We start from the raw sequence: 25,532 nt of genomic DNA on the forward strand, positions 1-25,532 counted from the left end.
CATGATGGGGGAGTGGAATGACTTTCTCAGAAATGCTAGGAATTTTCCACTCAGCATCTGATGCAAGGAACAGAGTGACTGAGCCGGAATTGATCAGCATATTCTGTCCTCTGCTGGGGTCAAACATCCTGATTCTGTCCAATGTTTGTTTGAGAGCATTCCAACCTGTAAATAAAATGAAAAAAAGAAAGAAAGATAAACTGACCATTTGCTCGGGTGTTCAAGAAGGGATGCTATTTGCTGGAAAAAGAGGAGTGTCATTTGCCACTTGAGTGGAATATATCCCGAATCACCTCCTCTGTGGCTCATAAATTGCCACCGATTGAGTGGGTAGTAGACCAGTAACAGCAAACCACCTTTCATGAGACTCAACTGACAGCTTAATAAACCAGCAAGTTCCAGAATCTGAAACAAAATCTTCCCCCAGAACCATGGAAGAATATTTTTCTGCCGTCCACAAAATGGAACAAACAGTCCTGTTTCCTAGCCTTCTGCAAGAGGTCTCTTTGGAATCGCAGGATGATGTGTTTAATTCTGGCTCTGGTGGAAAAGACCTATATGAATATTATATGTTATTGAAATCCATCAAACTGGTTGTGGAAGGTGGCCTAGTGCCTCTTGACCACCAGAAGCCTCCCATTGTCATCCGAGGGAAAGAACAGGAGATCAAGGAAGAAGATTTGGAAGGTTTCTTTTATTACCATGTGTCCAGTTTGTACCATATCCTCACCCAGCTAACCAGGAGAGCCAATGCTGTGACCTCCAAATACAATGAAATTATGGGTCAGATTAACGGGAACGAAAAGAGGCTCAGCTTCTGAGAAAAGCACAGTCAAAACAGCTAAAGGTAAGATGTCTTTGCAGCTCAAAGGTAGGCATAATGACTCAGAAAGTAAGTTCATGAGAACTTCTTCTCAATGAGATCTCTGTAAGATCAAAAACGTAAAGTTCTTCCAGACTGATATAAAGAAGTATGAGTTCTCTGATATAACATCTTGTATTTTTCTGGTAGTTGTCACCTTTGCGTCCACTTGTTCCATTCTTTTTGGGGGAGTTGTTTGTAGCAATTTCTTGGATCTGCCCAAGAGGGCCTTTCACAATATTCAATTATAGTGCTATGGTCAATATCATACTACAGTTATAGTGCTATTATTCCATTTCAACTGCTATGGTTATGATCATGGCAATAGTGTCACAATTGTGACTTATTCGCTATTGCGAATATAGAACAGTTACCTGGATTTACATGAGAGCCAGTGAAGCATAGTGGTTTGAGTGTTGGGCTATAACTCTGGAGACCAGGGTGCGATTCCAAGCTTGACCATGAAACCCACTGGGTGACCTTGGGCAAGTCATATTCTTTCAGCCTCAGGGGAAGGCAATGGCAAACTTCTTCTGAACAAATCTTGCCAAGAAAACCCCATGAAAGGTTCGCCTTGGGGGAACCATAAGTCAGAAACGACTTGAACGCACACAACAACAAAAAACTAGATTTACTCATCCATAAGTGTTCTGTATTCTTGATTGCTAGTTAGTCGTGATTGTGACACTGTAGTCATGATCATAACCTTTCCCCAACCTATTTGAGGAAGATCTGTTTTTTGACAAATGGAGCACAAGCAAATGATATTATTGTCAGATGGGTGAGGGGAAGGATCAGGCCAGAAGAGGTTACTTACTTAATATAGGACACAGGCCATTCTTTTTCCATAGGATTACAGAACCCTACAGTTGGAAGATACCCCAAGGGCATCCAGTCCAACCCCATTCTGCCATGCAGGAAGACACAATCAAAACACTCCCAACTGATGGCCATCTACCCTCTGTTTGAAAATCTCCAAAGAAGGAGATTCCATCACTCTTTGAGGCAGCGTATTCCGCTGTAGAACAACTCTTACCATCAATAGGTTCTTCCTAATGGTTAGGTGGAATCTCTTTTCCTTTAATTTGCATCATTGCTCTGTGTCCTAGTCTCTGGAGCTGCAGAACACCAGCTTGCTCCATGTTCAATATGACATCCCTTCAAATATTTAAACATGGCTATTGTGTCACCTCTTAACTGTCTCTTGTCGAGGCTAAACACACCCAGCTCCCTAAGTCTCTCCTCATACGACATGGTTTCCAGACCTTTCACCATTTTGATCTCTCTCTTCCAGACATGCTCCAGCTTGTCAATATGTTGACATGATATGGTGTTTATAAAAGATAAAGTTAACAAAAGATAAAGCTTGGATAATTTTGTGGGCTACTCTGGTTGGTAAGAAGATTTTTTTTAAACGTTAATTTTCTCTCCAATGTCTTCCACAGGGTCACTCCTCCACTGCCACCAGGAGGCTGCATGGATGGTGTTGACGTTCTGCTGTACTTTGCTCCAGAGGACTTGTTTTGGTGTGGCAGCCATTATGCTCTTGTGATAATAATAAAAATACTTGAATCATAGAATCATGGAAGCAGAGAATCATAGTTGGAAGAGGCCCCATGGGCCACTCAGACCAACTCCTTGCTCACTGTAAGATCTCCAGCTAGAACAGCCCCAGCAGATAGCTGTCCAGCCTTTTTTTGAAGGTGCCTAAAGGAGACCTCACCATCTCTCTCAACAATTGTTTCCATTGCCAGACTACTTTCACTGTCAAGAAGTTCCTTCTAATATTTCATTGAAATCTACTATCCTGTAACTTAAAACCATTAGAAGATTTTTCATCAGCTAATGATATTGATTAGTGAGAAAACTCAAGGGCATCCCACCTTGAATTATTATTTATGTCTCTGAGCAAATGATTACTAGAGTCTTATTTTATATATTTTAGAACAGTCCACACTTTGATTGTTGCTTGCCTATGGCTGTCCAGTACTTGTAACTAAGTTTCAGAACGGCAGTTGTTATTTTATTCTTTTACATTAAATTGAATTTGGAGTTGACAAACGCACTGTCAATAAAACACTATTTAAAAGAAACACACACCTGTACATCCTATTGACCCATCTTATTTTCTAATTCCACTGCTCACTGCTTGTCTTATAATATGTGGTTTGTTGTTGTGTGCCTACAAGTCGTTTCTGATTTATGGTGACCCTAAGGTAAACCCATAACAAGGTTTTCTTGGCAAGATTTGTTCTGAGCAGGTTTGCCTGTGCCTTTTTTTAAGGCTGAGAGTGCATCTGCACTGCAGAAATAATTCAGTCTGACAGCACTTTAACTGGCATGCTTCCACTCTACAGAATCCTGGGATTTCAAGTTTGGTGAGACACCAGCATTCTTTGCCAGAGAAGGCTAAATACCTTGTAAAACTACAAATCCTAAGATTCCATAGCCTGGAGCTACAGTACCTAAAGTGGTGTCAAACTACATTATTTTTACAGTGTAGATCCACTCTGAGAGAATGTGACTTTCCATGGTTACCCAGTGGGTTTTCATGGCTGAGCAGAGATTCGAACCCTGGTCTACAGAGTCATAGTCCAGAACTCAAATATTACACCATGCTGAGCAGTTAGGCTGATACCTGGAGGGACAATTTTTCACTTTTAGGCTGAGAACCTACATTATTTCAGCATAGCACAAACACCCACTGGCGGGAATTATTTTTATGCACCCTCATACTGAATATCAACAAAGTGAAATATATGTGAATCACTGGTCAATGAGCATGGCTGATAACACACAGTGAAGTTTCAGTGTGAAACGAACATGTGCAACAGTCCTGAAAGTGCAACTCTGCTCACTCTATTGTCAGCTGAATATTATGCAATGTTATGCATTGTCCAAAAAAATAGAGTATCACTCTGTGTATGTAGCACAGATCTGCATAAGTCACCAACAGGATGCTGGCCTTGGTTGTTACGTTTGCTATTCAGCACCCTAGGATCTATTAGATGAGACAGTTACAAACATTTAAAGTTATTTCAGCTAACTAATTGCATAGCCTCCAATAGCTTTGGATTACTTGAGACAACTGCCTTTTTGTATTCCTGAGTTCCTAGTTTTTAGACATTAAAAAAGCTGCATCTTTTTTCTAAACAACTGAAAGCTACTAATGACTTTTCACTCACTTCAACTCAGCAGGAGGCATCCTTATATCCTCCTCTGGCAAAGAAGAGAGATCAGAAGCTTGTGATTCCCAGCAAAAGACGTTGACCTTACTTATCAGAAAAGTACAGAAACATCCCAAATCCACAGAACAGTGATGTGATTATTGTACAAAATGCACAAAATACATGACACAAGCTTTCAAAGCTCCACTGGCTTCCTCATCACACAAAGGAGTTAAAAATCAAACAGGAGAAGTTAGCTTCAGCCTGTGTGAATACAGTATACCTCCCAACTGTCCCAGTTTGGCAAGGACAGTCCCAGGTAATCTTCCGTCATACCACTTTTTAGCTGCTTTTCAAATGGCCCTGTTTCTCTCTCTTCCTCCCTTTGCCCTCAGCCTACTTGAACTGCTGCAAACTGAGTTCAAATGCCAAAGTGATTTACACTCAATTAACTCGGTGAGGAGAAGAGACAGGAGAAAAGGAAATGGAATATTGCTCTTCCCTGCAGATACAGACAAAAGCAAGCTGCTGCAGTCACTCCTAGCTTGTGTATCCTTCCTCCTTAATGCACATTGTGAAGATCCATTTTAAGAATACCCTTTGCTTCAAAAGTTGGGACAGGCTTTACTTTGTTGCTGCTGTTGTTGTTGTTAACTGCCATCGAGTTGATCTTGACTCATGGCGACCCTGTGGATGAAACCTCTCCAAGACTCCCTGCCCTGCACTGTTCTGCTTAGTTCCTGCAAACCTGTGACCTCCTTAATAGGAGATTATCACATCACCCTTTTCTCCTGTGCTAGACGTGGGATGTAAACTTCAATAAGCAGATTTTATCACACGCCTCTGTGCCCAAGCAGGAGGTATCCTGTACCGATCCAGGCATCCCATGCCTGATTCAGGCTTCTCCTGCACCTTGCAAAGAATGGGATTTTCCCATTCATTGCAAGGTGCAGCAGATGACTGGATCAGGTACGGGATGCCTCCTGCCTGGGCACAGAGGTGTGCGTTAAAATCCACCTATTAAAATTTGCATCCCATGTCTACTGCAGGAGGAAAGGGTGGTGTGATAATCTCCATAGAGTCCATCCATCTAGCATGTAGCTTTCCTCTCTTTCTACTTCCTTCCACCTTTCCTAGCATTATTGTTTTTTCCAGTGAATGGTGTCTTCTCTTGATGTGTTGGACATACGACAGACTCAGTTTTGTCATCTTGGCTTCCAAGGAGATTTCTGGCTGGATCTGCTCTAGGACCCAGTTATTTGTCTTTTTGCCTGTCCATGGGATTTTCAGCACTTTTCTTCATCACCACATGTCAAATGAATTGATTTTCTTCCTATCTTGTTTCTTAATTGTCCAGCTCTCACACAGAGTAAATCAATATAACATAGAGTACAAGGAAGGGTGTGGTTGGGTTTGCCACTTGAGAATAAGGTACACAGTCACCCTTGTGTTTGTGGACTACAGCACATTTTCCCCCTTGGCTCTGGACCAGGGTTTCTTACTGAGATTTTTCTACTACAATAAAAGTGAGGAATCCAAGATGTTTCCTTCCCTTGTAGAAAGATGTGTTATCAGCGTCTTGGCAAGGTGAGCAAGTACCAGCCTTGACAAACAAAGCCAAAACCATTCCACACCTGGCTGTCATAGTTGCCACCTTTGGATGTGTCATAGGTCAGATCTAAGATATCCAGAGATGGTCGGAGACATTTTGGAATCTGGACCATGTCTAGATAAGGGCAAGTACATTGGTAAAAGGTCTAGAGACCAAGCTGCATGAAGAACGATGAAGGGAACTGCTTATGTTCTTCCTGGGGAAGAAAAGACTGAAAAGTGATATGATAGCCATTTTCAAATAAATATCTGAAGGTTGTTGTTGTTGTTGTTGTGCCTTCAAGTCACATCCGACTTATGATGACCCTAGGACAAACCTATCATGGGGTTTTCTTGGCAAGATTTGTTCAGAGGAGATTGACCATTGCCTTTCCCTGATGCGGAGCACCTTATATCCTCCCTGTGGAAATTAATTTTTAATTTTGGATGGAACCCATGGAGGTTAAAGCTGTATCAAACTGCTATGATTTTATAGTGTGGACACCCCCCTGGGGCATGCCTGTAAAATTCCTTGTAGTCTTTAATTCTACTGTGTTATGGCTCTTTAACAAGGGAGCATACTGTCCCTTTAAAAAAAGAAGGGACAAAAGTCACATCAGGGTGTAACCTGTTCAGCAAATGACAGTCACACAAAGGGAATGTGCAACCGAGTTGTGAGCCAAAGGCAGGGTAGAAAGCAGAGAATGGGAGGAACTGATTTCTTGGACGGGGTGTTAGTCACAATTGACAAGTGTGTGTCAGGTGGCTGAGAGAAAGGAATATTGAAAATACTGGGACTGCCACTTTCCCTCCCACATCTAGAGTGCCTTCTCTGTCCAAAACGGCTCATTGTTAGGAAAGGGCAGAGTGCATAATACTTCCGCCTGCAGAGTCTCTCATAGATTTGCAACCTGTGGCCAAATCTGAAAGGAGGGCAGCAGAGTGCCAGGAGGCCAGCATCTCCAGGTGTGTGAGTTACTACCTGTTCAGAGAAAGGGGAAAAGGCAACTTTACAAGTCTCCGTCACCACCACTATATCCACAAATTTGTGGATTTCTTTGGCTGCCTTTCTGGAGGAGCAGAGAGAAGGATGAGCATTTCTTCAGAACCGAAATCCTTTGAGAAACAAAACATGAACAATCTCCAAACGGTGAGTGAGGAAAAAGGAACAGGTATGTCAGGGTTGAAAGAAGGCCAGTTTGCTGGAGTGAGAGCAAGGATGCAACAGCAAAGGAAAGGGCATTAGGGCATTGTCCCTTCCAAATAAGAATCCTGCCCCCTATAAAATGTCCCTTCAGTCCCCAAATGTCTAGCATTGCAGAGAGTGAGGCACTAGAAAGTGTTCCCACCTAGAACCCTTTTATTTGCTGCCTTTGTGTTCCAAAGGTAACTTTTGGTACCTCTACACTGTAGAAACGTTTTAAAGTTTAAATAGTTTTTACTTTGAAATGTTTTGAACTATGATGTTTTTAACTGATGTTTTAATATTAGTATGACTGAATTTTTAAAAACTTCTATAATTGATGTCTTAGTTTTATTCTTTAAAATTTTGGTAAGCCTCCTTGAATCCTACTTTGGGAGAAAGGTGGGAGATAAATCCAATAAAAAATAAAATAAAACTTAGAAGTAATGCATGTTTTTTTGTGGGTTTTTCAGGCTATGTGGCCATGTTCTAGAAAATTTTCTTCCTGACGTTTCGCTAGCATCTGTGGCTGGCTAAGTAATGCAGTTTGACACCACTTTAACCGCCATGGTTCTATCCTACTTAATCCTGGGATTTATAGTTCTGTGGTTCACCAGCACTCTTTGGCAGATAAAGTTAAAGAAAGTTAAAGACTTCATAAAACTATGAATCACAGGATTCCATAGGATGGAGCTACAGGTGTCAAACTGCATCATTCAGACAGTGTAAATGCACCCTTTGCCTGTCCACTTTTGGGGAGATGTCTAAACTGTATGAATAAATTGTTGTTGTGCACCTTCAAGTTGTTTCTGATTTATGGTGACCCAAAAGTGAGCCTATAGGATTTAGCCTTCCTCTAAGACTGAGACAGTTTGACTTAACCAATGTTACCCAGTGAGTTTCCATGGCTTTGAATGCTGGTTTCCAGAGCTGTAGTCCAATGCTGAAACCACTGTACCATGCTCAGCTGAAACTTTACATTATTGCAATGGAAAATTCAATTTTGCAGACAATAATTTTTATTTGTAGGTGCATTGCCTTCATTTTGCTGTCCACCCCCCCCCCCCCCCCCAAAATAGCTACACCCATCGGGAGTGTGGTTTATCAGCAAGAATAAATGCTTTGTCTTTAAGTCTGACTGGTGTATCCAGTCTCTGTCGTCTCAAGTTAAAACACTCACTGAGTGGGTGATAGGGAGAGACATCTGGCCAAATTGATGGTGAACTACTGTGATGAATGAGTACTATTGAGTTATTATTTTCAGTTTCACAATCTACCAAACATAATCGGCTGGAATTCTGAACAAAAGTTGTTTGGATTTTGTCCAAGAATCTATGAATGAATGAGGCATTGTCCAATAGAGTAACATTTTCCAAGTGGTGTCACTTTTATAATTGTGCTATTGGGATCCTACCTATCATGGCTTCATTCAGATGTTTTGCCCAAATGGCAACTTATGATACTAAAGGAATTTGCCACTCAACGTCGTTGTGCCATTTTGTCTCAGGGTAGAATCCTCCCTGTCCTCTCTATACATGTGGAGTCTCCCTTGTCCAAAATGCTTGGGATCAGAAGCATTTGATATTTTAGATTTTGGGGGATTTTGGAATAACAGTATTTGCATATACAATGGGTCTTCCAGATTCTCTGGGGTTAGGGGTGCAGGACCCCTGTGAAAGTGAAAAAAATACAAATAAAAAAACACATTTTTTTAAAACTGAGGGAAGACCTTTCTAGGAATCTCTAGCCCTCCAGTGCAACTCTGTGGCCAACATGTGGCAGATATTGACCATAGAATTACACTGGAGGACCTACAAATGCCTAGTTGTTTCCTTTAGGAATCTAGGACTTCCAGTGTGACTCTGGTCAGCGTCTGGCAGAGTCACACTGAAGGACCTAAAGATTCCTAGAGAGAACATATTAATGTCTGCAAATAATCAAATCTGCAATAGCCAAATGAGGAGGGCCAATCGTGCATACATAATAAGATCTCTTGGAGATGGGATCCAAGTCTAAACACAAAATTAATGTATTTCAAATGCACCATATACACATAGCCTTTACAGTATGTTAAAATAAGTTTGTGCATGAAACATAGAACCATCAGAAAACAAAAGTGTCACATCTCAGCTCCTCGTGAAACAAGTTTTGGATTTTGATATTCTACATAAGGTAGATATGTAAACTATGACACTCTTTCCTTTCTCTCTCATCAGCAATCAGAAGTCATAGAGTTGAATGTTGGTGGGGAGATGTTCATGACCACATTGAGCACCTTGAAGAAACATCCCGGTTCCAAGTTGGCTGAGATGTTCGCCAGTGGACAGTCCAAACTGCGGACGGACTCAGAAGGGAGGTACTTCATTGACCGGCCTGGCACTTATTTTAAATACATTTTGGAATACCTGCGCAGCAACCAGGTGCCCAAACAATGTGTCCAGGATGTGTACAAAGAAGCCCTCTTTTATGACATTGAGCCATTGATCAAACAGCTGGAGGATTCGCCTCAGATCTTTGGTGAGCTTGTGGCCAGAAAACAGTTCCTAGCCCGAGTTCCCAGCTATACTGAGAACATTGAGCTGATGATCCGCATCGCCAGGGCTGAAGCGGTGGCCGCCCGTCAGTCCAGCGTGATAGTGTGCGTGGTGAAGACCGAGGAGGATATTGCCAGGTGTGTCGACACCCTCAACACTTTGGACACATACAAGAAATCAGTGGTCACATTTGGTCCCTGGAAGGCATCACCAAGCATCTCTGACTTACTGGACAGCATCAAAATGGACATAGATGCCAAAGGTTACAGGATTTCTATCCAGCCCTACATTATGGAGAAAGGCTTTCGCTTCAAATCCAATGACTTCTTCTACAAATTTATCTTCACTTGGTGGTAGCAGAAAGCCAAGATTTTGGCTTTCTTAAGTCAAATATAATGTCGTCTTCCTAGACACTGTTCTAACTCCACTTGGAAACTGACTTGATAGGAAGACTTGTCAAATCTGGGGAACAGAGATATCTACACTATCCATTTGACTTCCTTTGAGAAATATTGTGTTTCTCCTGAGCTACTTATTCTGCAGACTCTATCTCTGTTGCAAAAAATCATTCTAAGGAGGGGGACAAAGTTTTGGTTGCCTGTATTGCTGCTAGTCCAAATATTAATCAAATATGATCATAAATACTATGATCTTCTCCCACTACTCTGCATGAGTTGCATTGTTAAGAGGAGGAGAATGGCCAGTATGCTTGAGAAGACATGGATGGTATTCACACAGACTTTTTGATCACATATCACATATACAGCTTATATCTTTCATGGGCTGAATGTATTATTTGGGAAGTTCAAAAATATTTTTAGTTTGAAGAGCTCTTCAATGTGGGTGAGCAAATTGTCCCCCACCCACATGCAGGGTGATTTTATGTCTTGCCAGGGATGCTCAGGGCCAGGGGTAAAAAAAAACCTTATTTTTTTTGCTCCCTGATCCCCAAAAATCACTTTTAGGGGGGCATGTAGGGTATTTCCACCACATCTGGAATCTCTCTGATCAATATATTATATATGTATTTGCCCACAAATGCCCTTTAGGGTCCTAAGAAAGATCCAAAACATGTTGAGAATGCCCCCATGTCCTTTAGAGTGTGTTTAAGGACATTTGAGGGGCTTTAAAAAAATCTTTTGCAGGAGTTGGTGCAGTGTGGAAGGGGACCTATGTGTGATAAAGTCCAATGTCTCCTGGAGGACTAATGCAGACCCCTTGCCATCCATCATTGCCCATCATTGCTACAGTGCATATGCAGCAAATTAATTTAAAAGCCAGAATTATAACCAGATTTACTAAGGAAAACTAGAGCCGATTGGAAAGGAAAGCGTAGTTTATTGCTGCAGTATTCCCAGAGGATATACATCCAAATTACTGTGTCCCAGATTTCAAAGTGAACCAAGCTTTTATAGTACTCTGAACAAAGAAAACTACAAATCACACTTCACTGGTTACATATGAATTTAAACATATACACCCCTTCACCCTTATTGAATATTCAAACATACATCTCTATCCCTCGTGGGGTATCCATCAATCAAACTGTTATCTATATATTTAGTTTTATTGTCTCCAAACGGTCTCTTGCAGTACTTCCTTTATTTGGGTTTAAAATCTTAAATTAGGAGCTCTTTACAAATTGTTTTACATTCCAGAAGAGGATTTGACATGACCTGAGTTCCACCTTCCTGGCAACCTTTGCTCTCAATACATTTCAGTCCTGAACAACTGAAATTCCAATGCAAATCTACTCTCTACACATGGATGAGGGATCATTTGGCCCTCCAGAGGATGTCCCCCACTACTTGCTATGCTGCATAGGGCTGCTGGGAGTTGCAGTCTAACAACATCCAGAGGGTCCCATATTCTGGCCCCTTTGTAGGAATGTGTTTCCAAATTCTTGTTCTACTTACTGCAACCCACTATCCAGCAGATTGTTTGGCCTACACCTCCCATCACCTCCACCTGACAAGGGCAATGATCAGAGATTTTGGAGGCTGTAGTAATCCAAAACGTCAAGATGACCAAATGTTTCCTTGCCTTGCCTCACTGGATACTGATTTTGCAGATACCGTCTATACCTGATCACAGCCAGGCTCTTACCACCCTTCTCACTTATCTTTGTGGTATGGTTCCACACCCTTGCACTTTTACTGAATCATCAATCTTTAATGGTAACCTTGACCATGTATTCCTAGGTGTATATATTACTTACACATCCTACTGAGTTCAGACTCTTCAATGGGACTTACTCCCAGGTAAACCTGTATTGGACTGCAGCCTACATACTTATTTTAGATACTCAAAGCAGCTGTATGTTTAGCATCCTTTTCCACCTAGTATTTGAACAAATCACATGTCTTGGGTGAGCTAGTGTTTACTTTTAAGCTATGCCGTGACTATTGCCTTCCACTGAAGTGTGTCGTGCCTCTTAAGCTAAACTGGAATTTCTGTTTTCATCCAAAGACCTGGAGTAGACTAATATTTTAATCCAGTTTTTCATCCATGCCAAACTGAAGAAATAAGAAGGACATCTAGGACAGAAGATATCTGTTATCCAAAGTAATAGACAAAATACAACGTTATTGGTTAGAGACTAGCTAAATACAGTGGACCCTTGTTATACACTGGGGTTTGGTTCCAAGATCCCTCATGGAGAACAAAATCTGTAACAAAAACTTGTAACCCTCCAGATGTTGCAGGACTACAGAGACGCATCAGCCCTAGCCAATATAACCAATGATGAGAAATGCTAGGAGTTGTGGTCCAACATCTCTTCTCTTCACTATTATTATTATTTTAGGGTCGAAACTTGAGAATGGAAACAAGGTCTGGGGCTAAACTACACCGTGTGGTGACCCTAAGGCAAACCTATCAGGGGGTTTTCTTGGCAAGATTTGTTCAGAGGAGGTTTGTCATTGCCTTCCACTGAGGCTGAGAGAGTGTGAACTTGCCCACACTCACTCTGTGGATTTCATGGCTCAGCTGGGAAAAACCCTGGTCTTCAGAGTCATAGTCCAACACTCAGATCACCACACTTATGTCAAAATTATAGTACAGTAGGCCCTTCTTATACACTGATTTTTTATACATGGATTCAAGCATCCATGGTTTGAAAAAGTTCAAAAAACGAATAAATTCCAAATATCAAACCTTGATTTTCCATTTTTTATAAGGGACACCATTTTGCTATGCCATTGTATTTAATGGGACTTGAGCGTCCACGGATTTTGTTATCCACGGCGGGGGATCTTGGAACCAAACCCCAGCGGATAACAAGGGTCCACTGTACTTCAAGTCTTTTTTGGCTTATGGTGACCCCAAGGCAAACCTATTCCAGGGTTTTCTTGGCAAGCTTCTTTGGGAGGAGGGTGCTGCCACTGCCATCCTCTGAGGCTGAGTGAGTATCACTTTCCCATGGTCATCCAGTGGGCTTCTACATGGCTGATTGTGGATTCGAACCCTGGTCTACAGAGTTGTAGTCCAACATCCCAAACCACTACACCATCCTGGCTCTAAATGACCCAAGGCTATCTTTAGTCTCAAATAGCCCTGGGCCTCTACCCACAATATGGCGGCCCTTCAGTTCGCTGCTGATGAAAAGCGCATGGCAATGGAGTATACCAGGGCCTTTGCCTTTCCTTTTTGACTCCGGTGGGAGTCTCAAGGTTTTGTTTTCAATGTATTTCTAGACTTCTTTCAATGTACTGGGGCATACTTGCCTGGGCTAAAATTCAAATAGCTCCCATGTTCAAGACATTGACATTTGTGTTCAAAAGAGATGAGAACATTAATGGGTGCTATCAGTTTAGTGACAGCCAGTGTGGCAAAGTGCTTTGAGTGTTGGACTACGACTCTGGAGACCAGGGTTCGAATCCTGGCTTAGTTATGAAACCCGATGGGTGACTTTGGGCAAGAAGTCACACTCTCTCAGCCTCAGAAGAAGGCAATGGCAACAAATCTTGCCAAGAAAACCCTGTGAGAGGTTCTCCTTGAGTCAGAAACAACTTGAAGGCACAACAAATCATCATCATCATCATCATCATCATCATCATCATCATCATCATCTATCTCTGCATGTTTGTGGCACTTGACAGCAGAGTACAACCTTTAGAACCACTTCAATTCAAAGAAAAATTCAATGAGAATGCTGAAACACTTTACATACTGCGACACAATGCCAAAAGGTGAAGAATGCGATAGTAAAATGCAAAAGCAAACTACAATGCAAATAAATACATAAATGAATACATAATAAAATAAAATCCACCCAGATCCTCAATAAAACAGACAATCGACTATAGCAGAAAAATAATAAAGCAGCATCCCAAGATTCTGAGAATGGAGCCTTGGCAGTTAAAGAGGTGTCCAGCTGCATTATTTCTGCAGTGTAGATGGAGATTTGTCTGGGATTTGCAGTTTTGTGCTGCCAGGAATAAACTACAACTCCCAGGATTCCCTGGCACTGAGCCAGGGCAGGGAAAGCAGTCTCGAACTGGATTATTGCTGCAGTGTGTGGTTTTGGACTGGACCTGTGTTTTACTCTAACATCAGACGTTCCCCAGACGGTGCCCTTTAAGAGAGTTTTGGACTTCAGCTCCCAGAAGCCGCTGTCATGTTGGCCAACAGCCTAGGATTCTGGGAGCTGAAGTCCAAAGGGCACAGTTTGGGGACCATTGCTCTATAGATGAATCTAAGCCCTTCTCTTGGGAGCCTGAAGTCACGGTTGGGCGGAATTCCTCAACATAAACCACAACTCTTTGGGGTTCAGTCACAGAAAAGGCAGCTACAGTGGCCGGGAAAGGCCTTTCATTGCCGAAAAGCGCTCACTTTCCCTACCCAAGATGGCGGCGACGGTGGCCGGGAAAGGCCTTTCATTGCCGAAAAGCGCTCACTTTCCCTACCCAAGATGGCGGCGACGGTGGCCGGGAAAGGCCTTTCATTGCCGAAAAGCGCTCACTTTCCCTACCCAAGATGGCGGCGACGGTGGCCGGGAAAGGCCTTTCATTGCCGGAAAGCGCAACGGAGGGGGCTCATGGTCCCTACCCAAGATGGCGGCGCACTTGAAGAAGCGAGTGTACGAAGAGTTCAGCAAAGTGGTTGTCCAGGTAACCGAGCCAGGCTTTGCGGCCTACTTGGTGGAGGGACCAGGGTTCTAGTTCTGCTGGGATTTAGGGCGCCTGGAAGGCCCTGAAACAGACGAATCCAGATGATTATGAGGATGATAAATGTTGTTGTTGTTGTTGTTGTTGTTGTGTGCCTTCAAGTCATTTCCAACTTATGGCGACCTTAAGGTGCCTATCATAGGGTTTTCTTGGCAAGGTTCTTTCAGAGGGGGGGGTCTGCCATTGCCTTCCTCTGAGGCTGAGAGAGTGTGACTTGCCCCAAGGTCACTCAATGGGTTTTCATGGCAGAGCCAGGATTCGAACCCAAGCCTCCAAACCAGCTCTGCATCATCATCTTCATCATCATCATAATGAATACTTTATTTTTACCCCGCCTCTCCATCAGGATCGAGGCGGCTTACAATAAAAAGCCATACAATAAAACGGTGATCCCAATTTCTCTGAAGATGCCCATAGCCACAGATGCTGGCGAAACGTCAGGAATAAGCTCTTCTAGAACATAAGGGCCACAGAGCCCCCCAAACCCACTAGAAACTGTGGATGGAGGTCATGAAATCCTTCGACTTCACAGCAGTCCCAGTTATTCCCTCCCTCTCTCGCTTAAAACCATGCCATTTAAATAACATTAAACATTAAAGCGATACATTAAAGCAATCAGAGATGACCACAAGGGTTACAAGATGTTCAATGTAGTGGTCGATTCAATGGGGGGCCGAGTTCACTATTCGAGAATAATATTAATCATATTATTAATAAGGATAATACCTTGTTATGTAAATTGGTATATCGTATGCTCATCCCTCCTCATTTGCTGGGGTTAAGGGCACAGGACCCCCATGAATGTGGAGAAAATGCAAATAACAAAAACGCCATGGTTTTACCTGAGAGAACCCCTCTCTAGGGATATCTAGGTCCTCCAGGGCAACTCTGTGGTCAACATCTGACAGAAGTTGACCATAGAATCCTGCTGGAGGACCTACAAATGCCTAGGGAAGTGTTTAGGAACTTCTAGGTCCTCCAGTACGACTCCATGGTCAGCGTCTGGCAGAGTTGGGCTGGAGGACCTAGAGATTCCTAGAGAAAACCTATGAATCAAAACTGCAAATAACCAGATCCACAAAAGTCAAAGCTGGAAATGTGGGGGGACGACTGTAACCCAGAGTCAGCGGATGCATTGACACCCATCTTCCAAGGCGAACCAAAAAAGAAAACCCCATTGTTTTTATAGTTTCTTGCCTATCCTTTGCAGGCAGGCAGGGGTTTGAACCCATCCCTTCTGCAGAGGGATTTGGTTAGGGCTTTCCTCTTGTTCTCACATGTGTCTGTCTCTCTTTCAGCTGCCTGCCGACCCCATGAATTTCTTAGGGTTTTTTTAAGGCAATGAACGCTCAGAAGTGATTTTGCCAGTTTCTTCCTCTGAAATACAGCCTACAACCTACTGGTATTTATTAGCGGTCTTCCATCCAAGTACTGGCCAGGGCTGACCTTGCCTAGCTTTCAAGATCAGATCGGAATAGCCTGTTACTACCGAACAATATCTGCATTTCTCTAATTTACGGAGTGGAAGGCAAGAGGAGTTGGGATGAGACCATAGGCCTTTTGACAAGAATTTTCTCCTGCCGACTTATGGTGATTCCATGAATTTCATAGGGTTGCAGAGCTTTTAAGCATAATTTTGCTTGCGTGGGAAATTCATGGTATGGTCCTATAGATGCTGTAGTGCATAGGTGGACTGCTACAAATACAAATAAATGGGTTCTAGAGCAAATCAAGCTGAACTCTCCCTAGAAGCCAAGATGATTAAATAGAGCTTGTTGTACTTTGGCCATATCATGAGAAGACATGACTTACTAGAAAAGACAGGTAATGCTTGGTAAGGTAGAAGGTAAGAGGAAAAGAGGAAGATTGCATTTCAGATGCATAGACTCAGTCAAGGAGGCCAAGGTTTGCCAAACTTGAGCAGCGCTGTTGAGGATAGGGTGACTTGGAGGTCTCTTATTCATAGAGTCGCCATAAGTGTAAGTCGACTTGATGGCAGTTAACAACACCAACAAATGTAGTAGAACCAGGATGGAAATAATAATAAGGAGATTCTTGCAGAATAACTGGTGAAGAATCATATTGTGTTGTCTGTCTCCTTTCTTTGAGCAAACACAGCCTAACACAATGTACTGTTACAGCAACAGCAGCATGAAGAGATTTCTGCAAAGAAGCTCCGACTGACCAAACCGAGCAAGTCAGCAGCGCTCCATGTGGATCTATGCAAGGCAACCTCGCCAGCAGATGCTCTCCAGTACCTGCTTCAATTTGCCAGGAAGCCGGTGGAAGCCGAAAGCGTGGAAGGAGTTGTCCGAATCTTGCTGGAACATTATTATAAGGTAAGATGAGTATTATAAGATAGGATGCGGTGGCTTTAGTGGTTCAGATGCCAGTTCTGACGATCAGAAAATCGGAGGTTTGGCAGTTCAAGGCCCAGGTGCCACATGATGGGGGGAGCTCCAGTCACTAGTCCCAGCTTCTGCCGACCTAGCAGCTGGAAAGCATACAAATGCAAGTAGACAAATAGGTACCACTTTAGTGAGAAGGTAACAGCATTTGGTGCAGTCATGCTGGCCACATGCCCACCAGGGTTGTTTTTGGATAGTGCTGGCTTTTTGGCTTAGTAACAGAGATGAGCACCACCCCCTACAGTCAGTTGTGACTAGATATTCATGTCAAGGGACTATGTTTAAGGTAGTCCCTTGACATGAATGTCTAGTCATAACCGACTGTAGGGGGCGGTGCTCATCTCTGTTACTAAGCCAAAAAGCCAGCATTGTCCGATGACTGCTCTGGCGGTCATGTGGCCAGCATGACTCCACCAAGGCTGTTACCTTCCCACTGCGAAGTGGTACCTATTTATCTACTTGCATTTGCATGCTTTCCAAGTGCTAGGTTGGCAGAAGCTGGGAACAGTGACAAGAGCTCACCCCATCATGCAGCACCCGGGCCTCGAACTGCCAACCTGCTAATTGTGCAATCAACAGAATCAGCTTCTTAACCACTTACCTTTACCTTTAAGATGAGTGACCTTGATCAAAACCTTTGTGAAGTTTCTTGTCATGGTCCCAGAAGAGACTCCTTTGAGACTTCAGATACCTTTTCTACAGATATATGAGGTAGTGCTTTCTCAAATTTTGTTTGCACATTGTGAAATGTTTTCTTAGAGCTTTTTAAAAAGTTAGTTTTTTAAATAACTCTCAAATCCCCCAGCTACAGTGGCTAGTGTTCATGTGGGATTCTGGGAGTTGTAGTCCAAAAATAACATTTCCAAGCTCTGTGTCTTCCTTTTAGAGCCAAGATTCTTGGTGGCTGCAGCTAGATTAGGGAACTTCTTTCTACGTGAGGCTTGACTAGCTCCCTCCCTGACTTTTCTGGTGGAGTGGAACTTGTTTGTAAATTACGTTAGAATAAATAAATAAATAAGATTGATATCTTTTTTAAAAAAGAACTTAGGACATAATTCTTTCTAACTGACATTTTGAAATGGTAGTAGTGATTTTCATAGGGTTTCAATTGTTCAATACGGTTGTATTGATTTAGTTCATCTGATTTTGTTTTACTGATTTAGTTGAGTTGTTATATATTACTTTGGTGGCATTTATGGAAATGTGGTATATAAATATTGTAAACAAAGCCAAACTGGGAACAAAAAAGAACCACATTCAGGCTGGCAGTGAGAAGAAAGGATATAATTCTGATTTCCTTTTTTTCCTTTTCTTTTTAATCACTGTAGGAGAATGATCCTTCTGTCAGACTGAAGATTGCTTCCCTGTTGGGTTTGCTGTCAAAGACTCCTGGATTTTCTCCTGACTCCATTCTGGATGATGCCATTAACACACTCCAAAATGAAAGTATGCAATATTTTTGACAAAACATTGGCTACTGTCGAAGCTCCACTTGGAGTCAGTTTTGTGTTGGGTGCTTTCATCATGTGTGCATGAAACTGCTCTGTACAAAGTCAGATTGCTCATCTGTCTAACCTGGTATTGTCTGCTCTGACTGGCAGGAGGCAGGGCCCTGCTGTCTGAGCTCTGTTGAACTTTAGGTACTTTTCTCTTGTGCCCTGGTTCCATTTCCCCCCCTCAGGTTTAATTCTGCTCACTATATTAATGTTGTGGCTCGTGTGCTGCTCCCATAACCCTTGTTGGGACCTATGGAAATGATGTGCAGTGTCCACCACGACCACCTGCAGAGTTCAACCATGTCGACAGGACGCCAAGAAGAAGGAATCTGTGAAGATGTCTTCAACTAATGACGACTCTTACAAGTCTTCACTCTAAACGAGGGCTTTAATCTTCCTTTGCAGTATTTACAACATAGATATACACAGTGTATTGGACATCCGTCTCTAATACACACTATTTACACCAGCCAACAATAATAACAACCTCTGAGGCAGCCACATTAACACAGAACCATCTCACTGCCTCCCAGTAACAGACACAGCCTACTCATAGGCACCAACTGTCTCTCAGTAACAGACACAGCCCACTCTCTGAGGCACCAACTGTCTCTCTGTAACAGACACAGCCCACACTGAGGCACCAATTGTCTCACTCTCCTCTCAGTGACAGTTGAGAACTGACAGTTGACAGTTGCATCAACATTCCGATGATGAACTGTTTGAATGCTGCCACATTAGCTGCCACTGGAGCTGTAAATTATCTGCACAACAGCTCCCCCTAGTGGCCACACCAGTGTCATTTCCTGACATTTAATGCTCCCTTTTTGTATGTTTTTAATTGCATTCTTTTAAATTGTGAGCCTCTTTGAGTCCTAATTTTTTTGGGAAAGTGGGATGATGATGAAGATGATGACGATAATAATCTTTTCCTGCCTGCTAGATTGAGACAAAGGTTCTCTATTTCATTTTCAGATGACTGTTTCCAGTCCTGGGGTGCAGTACAGATCCCCCCCCCCCGTTTTTCTGTACAGCCATTATATAATATATCACTCCACAAGGAATACTGTGAACAGTTCCAATCCCCATCCTTGGGAATAGTGCCGAAAAGGGCAACCAAAATGATCAAAAGGCTGGAGCAAGCAACTTGCTTATGAGAAAAGGGGCTGGGATGCAGGAAATTCAAGTTCTCACTGAGCAGTGAAATTCACTTCAGCCAGTCTCTTTCTTCTCAGCTTGATGGTTCCCACGGGTTTGTTGTGATGATCACCTCAGAGAGGAGGAGAGCCTTGAATATATTGGAGAGGAAAGACAAGAAATAAAGGCAGGCTACAGGGAGCACCCACTCCCCTTGTGCAACAGCTCTACGGGCTGCTGGTCTGTTTCTGGACACAATTCAATATGTTGGCTGTGACCTACAAGGCCCTATACAGCTTATTTCTGTCCACCACCCTCATAGATACATCAGGTGGGAACACTGGAGGAGACCTTCTTGGTGGCTGCTCCCAGGTTCTGTGATTCCCTTTATAAAGTAATTATACTGGTGCCTTCTTTGCTAGCCCTCTGTAGGAAGGTGACGATCTTGTCATGTCAGCAGTCCTTTGTGGGTTGACTGCTCATGGAGACAGGGACTTTCATGTGCTGTGTTTTTTAAATTCTTGTTTTTATTGGCCTGTTTTTAACAGCTTTTAAATTTATTGATAATTTAATTGTATTTTTTTATCTTTTATACCATTCACATTTTTTAGCTTTATCTGTTTTTAACCTGTGTAAGCTGCCTTGAGTCCCAGACTGGGGAAAAGGCAGAATATAAATACAGATTGAGTATTTCTTATCTGGAATTCTGAAATCAGAAATACTCCAAAATTATCCACATTGGTGACTGAAATAGCAATACTTTTGTTTTCAGTGTAGACAAATTAAGCTTCATGCACAAATTATTTAAAGTATTGTATAAAATTAGCTTCAGGTTATGTGTCTAGGTATATACAAAAAATACATGAATTTAATGTTTAGACTTGGGTGATGTGTCTAAGATATCTCATTACATATATGAAAATATTCCAAAATCTGAAAAATCCAAAGCACTTCTTATCTCAAGTATTTTAAGAAATACTCAACCTGTATCTTCATCTCATACTCATCAGAAGGAGAATAATACAGTACATTTCTTTCCTCGCCTTTCTGCCCCTCACTAGTTACTATTTAATTTATTCATACCTTATTTATAGCTTAAGGCATTATACATTTGGATTTCCATGCACTGATCAAACTCAGACTGGTTTAGCTTCCACAGGATTTCTACATTATATATCTCAAGGAACTTGCTCTGGGAAATGAGTGAATGTAAACCATAATGACAGTATTTATTGTTGTTTTTAGAGTCCCACCAGGTTCTTGCTCAGTTGCTGGAGACCTTGCTGGTGATTGGGAAGAAGCTCCAAGACAGCCTAGCAGTTTGTGTGCGCCTGGTGGACATCGCTTGCAAGGTAACTAGAACTGTGAACCAGTGGAAAAATTCTTAGAGTACTGATCATAGGGATACAGATGGCACCTACCTATTGTGAATTAAAGGGGAGTCCATAAAAAAGTTTCTAGGGATAATGTTTTTTTAAAAAAAGGACTATGTAATATTGACAGAGTACTTCAGAGCACTGTTGGATATACCTAGTTCCTTTCTGGCTTTGCCTGCTTCCTCATATCATCACTGCCACCTTTGTTTTCTTCACTCACTGGCTTCAAAAGCCAAATCCTTCATACCGGATAATTTATTTAAATATTAATAATAATACAAAGCTCTGATGAAATGAACAAAGCAGTGGCTAACTGTCCTTCCAGAGGAACCGGTAAGGGCAGCCAGGCTGCTATCTTTGTGGGAGTAGTTGGAGACTGGAGGGTACGTGTATGGCTTCACGGCACCTGTCGATTTTTGGTGACCCCATGAATTCCCAGGGTTTTCTTAGGCAAGGAATACTTGGGTGCCCCCCCCCCCCCCCCGAAATATAGGCTCCAGTACCTGGTATTCCTTGGTGGTCTCCCTAACCAGGGCTGATCCTGCTTAGTTTCCATGATCAGACAGGATCTGGTGCCCTTAGGATATTCAGACGGGAGGGTCCAGGATCTAAATTAAGGGTAGGCGATTGCAGAAAGGCTAGAGACTAGTTTTCCACATACACACTCCTGAGCATGCCAAAATACTTTCTTTTTGCTGTTTCTCCTTCAAAATGGCATGTAACAATGACATTATGTCACTTCTGGTTGTCATTTTGAAGGAGAGATGGAGGGGAAAGAATGTATTTGACAGGGTTGCCAGAGTGAGAACTGGAGATGTTTTGTATACCTTCAATGGTTGTATAACAGAGGCAATTTCAACAGATCTTGCTTCTTACCTGGTTGCATGATAAGCAACACCTTTTGAAATTCCACTTTTTTACAAATAAATAAATGGTGCATCCCTTTTCTTCCATAGCATTTGAGTGATTCCTCCCATGGTGTAAGGAACAAATGCCTCTTGCTGATCGGCTGTCTTGGAACGGTTGAAAAAGGCTCCTTGAAAGAATCAGAAGGTCAGCCTCCCAAAGATGTCCAGAAGATAATAGGGGATTACTTCAATGACCAGGACCCTCGGGTTAGAACTGCAGCTATAAAAGCTATGGTAGGTGTGCATGAGCTAGAAAGGGGCCATGTGCTTTATGAGGCCAGCTTTCTTGAGAAATCATGAATGTGTGTGGGGAACAGGGGAGTGGATGGGTTGTGCATTAGAGCAAGGGTTAGGAAGCTATTTTGGCTTGGGTGGAATTCTAATTGGAAAGGTCTCAGAGAGAGGATTTAGGTTGGGTCTCCGTTATCTGAAATGCTTAGGACCAGAGGTGTTTTGGATTTCAGATTTTTGGGGGAATTTTGGAATACTTGTATTTGCATATATATACATAATGATATACCTTGGAGATGAAACCCAGGTCTAAACACAAAATTCATTTATGTTTCATGCACGCCTTATACACAAAGCCTGAAGGTAATTTTATGCAATATTTTCTCATAATTTTATGCATGAAACAAAATTTGTGCACATTGAACTTCCAGAAAGCAAAGGCATCACTACCTCAGCCACCCATGCAAATGTTTTGGTTTCTGGAATATTTTGGAATTCTGGATAAGGAAGACTCAACCTGTACAAATCGCAACAGTAGGTGGGACCAAAATGGGGATGGGTTGGTGGGTGGGAGGTGGAAGCAGGGTGAAGAGTAAGAATGGTAGTTGCTACCAATTTGGGCATTTTCCCACTAAGTAGTTTTACAAGGCCTTTAGCCTTCTCTGGCAAAGAGCACTGGTGCATTACAAAATTACAAATCCCAGAATTCTGTAGGATGGAACTATAGCAATTAAAGTGGTGTCAAACTACCTTATTTCTACGATGTAGGTGCACCCCAATTCACTTACTATGGGGAGAGAGGGGGAAGCTTCTTCTGAACCTAAAATGGTCCAGAGAGAGCCAAAAACATGGTGAAATTCCTCTCATCACTCCTCCAGTCATGGTGGGAGTGTGTGTGTGTGTGTGTGTGTGTGTGTGTGTGTGTGTGTGTGTAATTTTGGGAGCAAAAAGTTTTTTAAAAATGAGAATTCAGCTTTCCAAGGTCCTTGAAGCAAGACAGGAGTTGCTCTGCTCAGATCTCAAGGTTAAATACTGGTTTTTTTTTGGCAAGAGATAACAACTGAAGTATCTGCATGCTAAGTTAGTAACTAGTGGCTTATGGACTGAATCTGGTGCCCAGGCTGTCTTTCACCATTTCACACAATGAATTAGAGGTGTGAACAGCCAGCAATTGTGCCAGTGGGTATTGAAGCTGTATCCATTTGAGGAGGTGGGATGACCCCATGTCACTTTTTGGAGTTGTCCTCTGGCAAAATTAGTTGTTCACTTGGCTTTTATGTGTGCCAAATTGCCAAAATATTTGGTTATTGGTAGGTTGTAAGGAAAGACGTGGCCAAAATGAGTGATTCCTCCCATGCTCTACTTCATGTGGAAACATAACCTAGAAAAGAACTACAGTCGGCCCTCCACATTTGTGGCTTTGACTTTTGCAGATTTGACTTTATGGTCAATTTCTTCCAGAACTTTACCATAGAGTCATGCAGGAGGACATAGAGATTCCTAGAAAGAATACTTCTCTAGTCATTTGTAGGTCCTCTGTTGACCACTGAGTCACAGTAGAGGATCTAGAGAGTCCTAGAGAGGTGTTCACTGAGGTTAAAAAAATAGTGTGTTTTTTGTTCATGGTTTTTCCACTTTTATGGGGGTCTTGCACTCCTAATCCCAGCAAATGTGAAGGGCCCACAGTACTGAGAAACTCCTGTGTGTGTTTAACCGAGATGCATGCTCCACATCCACAGTGTTTACTGAGGCTTACAACCAGGAAAGCAGGGATAAGGTTGCAGCTTTTAAATATATACTATATACACATTGTTGAGTTTGGATGTTTGTAATGCACCTTGGAGCAGAAATAAAAGTAATCTCAAAAGATCTGATTTGAGTCTTTCCACTCTTTATTATCTTTGATGGTTCATCTTCTATTATGAATAACTTTTTTTCCTTCGGGAAGTAACAAACTGGTGTATTTTTTATTTTTTCCCCTGTAGCTCCAGCTCCATGAAAGAGGATTGAAGCTGCAGCAAACCATTTACAGTCAGGTAATTCACTATGTTATATGTGTTCAGTAAAGGACCCTAATGGTAGAGTGGGTCATACTGCAAACTTCAGAAAGTAATGTGCTTGGATGTTTTCCAGCAGTTTGCTTTCTGAAGTCCTGGGAACTTACATTTAAAAAACAAAATACAAGTTAGTGTTTGATATGTTGTCTGAGACTGATTTTTGTCTGCTGTAAGGAGGGGATGGTATAAGCCATAGCCAATTCTCTTCCCTGCTGCTCTGGAGAAAATATATGGAAAGTGCATGGAGAGCGAGAGGAGAGGGATTCCGGTTGCATGAGTGGAACTGATTGTGTGGCACAGGATGCAGCCTCTGCATTCTAAGGAGGTTCTGGAACTCTTTTCTGAGGAGGATTAGGATGGCTCCTTCCTTGTTATTTTTCTGCCCATAGCCGGCAACAATATCTATTAAGGCAGGTCTCTGGCAACTAGCCACAGTTGCAGCAAGGAGTCTTTTAGTTAAGTGGATATTGCATTTTCTGTCATGTGCATGTTTTTTTTAACTGTCAATGTTTAATGCTTTTATTCATTTCATATTTTAGTTGTTTTTGCACTATCCGATTGTGAATTGCCTTGAGCCCCATTCATGAAAAGAGGGAGGAATATCAATTTAATAAATAGAAATAATATGGGGTACCATTCTGAAGGAGAGCCAGTGTGGTTTGAGTGTTGGACTGTGACTCTGGAGACCAGGGTTTGATTCCCTTCTTGGCCATAGAAAGCCACTGAGTGACCTGGGGCAAGTCACAGACTCTCAGCCTCAGGGGAAGACAGTGGCAAACCGCCTCTGAATAAATCTTGCCAAGAAAAACCCATCATAGGTTTGCCTTAGGGTCATTATAAGTAGGAAATGACTTGAAGGCAGACTACAACAACAGCAAATCATTTTGAGAAGCTGAGGAGTTTTGCAGGTCTTTTTCTGAGGTACAAGAGGCTGAACAAATTCTACATAATGTTTGGTTCCCAACCACTGTTAAACTGGCTTGTCTTTTAATAGAAAGGTGCCAACAGAGAGATGGGTTTCTATTTGGTAATTTTGTTTATGAATTTTCTCAATTTGTATCTCATAAATTGCAAACGAAATAAACTTCATGCTCCATGAAGTGGAGCATGAAATATAAATGTTGATAAAAGGGCTTCTGACTAATGGCTGCTTGGAAACCTTCCATTTCAGGCGTGCAAACTTTTAACAGATGACTATGAACAGGTTCGCAGTGTTGCGGTTCAGCTCACATGGGTTCTCAGTCAGCTTTATCCAGAAAGGTAGGTATGGAATACTAGACTAGCCACAAAAGAAGGATGTGAAGGTGAGGAAGCAGATTCTACAGTTTAAGCTGATCATGTGTTAGGCCAATATTTTGAGAAGGTATAGGGGAAGGTGGACAGCATAAGCTACTAAGAATATGTGACCCTTGGAC

At 42.2% G+C, this 25,532-nt stretch overlaps 3 protein-coding genes across 6 annotated transcripts in view; all 3 read left to right on the forward strand.

The window, feature by feature from the left end:
* Positions 1 to 232: 232 nt before the first annotated feature.
* On the forward strand, positions 233 to 2,923 carry LOC149320115 (thyroid hormone-inducible hepatic protein-like). The gene is made up of 2 exons (XM_089508276.1): positions 233 to 847; positions 2,308 to 2,923. The coding sequence occupies exon 1, from the start codon at positions 432 to 434 to the stop codon at positions 819 to 821; it is 390 nt and encodes a 129-aa protein (XP_089364402.1). The 5' UTR covers positions 233 to 431; the 3' UTR covers positions 822 to 847; positions 2,308 to 2,923.
* Positions 2,924 to 6,387: 3,464 nt separating this feature from the next.
* LOC149320116 (BTB/POZ domain-containing protein KCTD14-like) lies at positions 6,388 to 9,991 on the forward strand. The gene is made up of 2 exons (XM_089508277.1): positions 6,388 to 6,769; positions 9,019 to 9,991. The coding sequence occupies exons 1-2, from the start codon at positions 6,710 to 6,712 to the stop codon at positions 9,691 to 9,693; spliced, it is 735 nt and encodes a 244-aa protein (XP_089364403.1). The 5' UTR covers positions 6,388 to 6,709; the 3' UTR covers positions 9,694 to 9,991.
* Positions 9,992 to 14,373: 4,382 nt separating this feature from the next.
* The window catches only part of INTS4 (integrator complex subunit 4), a 45,566-nt gene continuing 34,407 nt past the window's right edge, over positions 14,374 to 25,532 (forward strand). For 3 of the 4 annotated variants that reach the window (XM_089512962.1, XM_089512963.1, XM_089512964.1), the window contains exons 1-7: positions 14,374 to 14,447; positions 16,646 to 16,843; positions 18,241 to 18,358; positions 20,791 to 20,897; positions 21,878 to 22,063; positions 24,046 to 24,096; positions 25,289 to 25,377. In XM_089512962.1, coding sequence (XP_089369088.1) covers positions 14,391 to 14,447; positions 16,646 to 16,843; positions 18,241 to 18,358; positions 20,791 to 20,897; positions 21,878 to 22,063; positions 24,046 to 24,096; positions 25,289 to 25,377 — 806 coding nt within the window. In that variant the 5' untranslated portion in view covers positions 14,374 to 14,390. Of the gene's footprint in view, positions 14,448 to 16,645; positions 16,844 to 17,551; positions 17,624 to 18,240; positions 18,359 to 20,790; positions 20,898 to 21,877; positions 22,064 to 24,045; positions 24,097 to 25,288; positions 25,378 to 25,532 lie in introns of those variants that run through there. The other variant, XM_089512965.1, reaches the window with a different exon arrangement.

Source organism: Sceloporus occidentalis, unplaced genomic scaffold, assembly GCF_023333645.1.
Source record: "Sceloporus occidentalis isolate IW3139 unplaced genomic scaffold, rSceOcc1.0.p SCAF_2, whole genome shotgun sequence".
Lineage (NCBI taxonomy): Eukaryota > Metazoa > Chordata > Lepidosauria > Squamata > Phrynosomatidae > Sceloporus > Sceloporus occidentalis.

Excerpts from the sequence above, each read along its gene's own strand:
- LOC149320115 (XM_089508276.1), top strand. The coding sequence starts at position 432 with ATGGAAGAATATTTTTCTGCCGTCCACAAAATGGAACAAACAGTCCTG.
- LOC149320116 (XM_089508277.1), top strand. The coding sequence starts at position 6,710 with ATGAGCATTTCTTCAGAACCGAAATCCTTTGAGAAACAAAACATGAAC. Across the intron at positions 6,770-9,018 it reads ACATGAACAATCTCCAAACG|CAATCAGAAGTCATAGAGTT; the intron begins GTGAGTGAGGAA and ends CTCTCTCATCAG.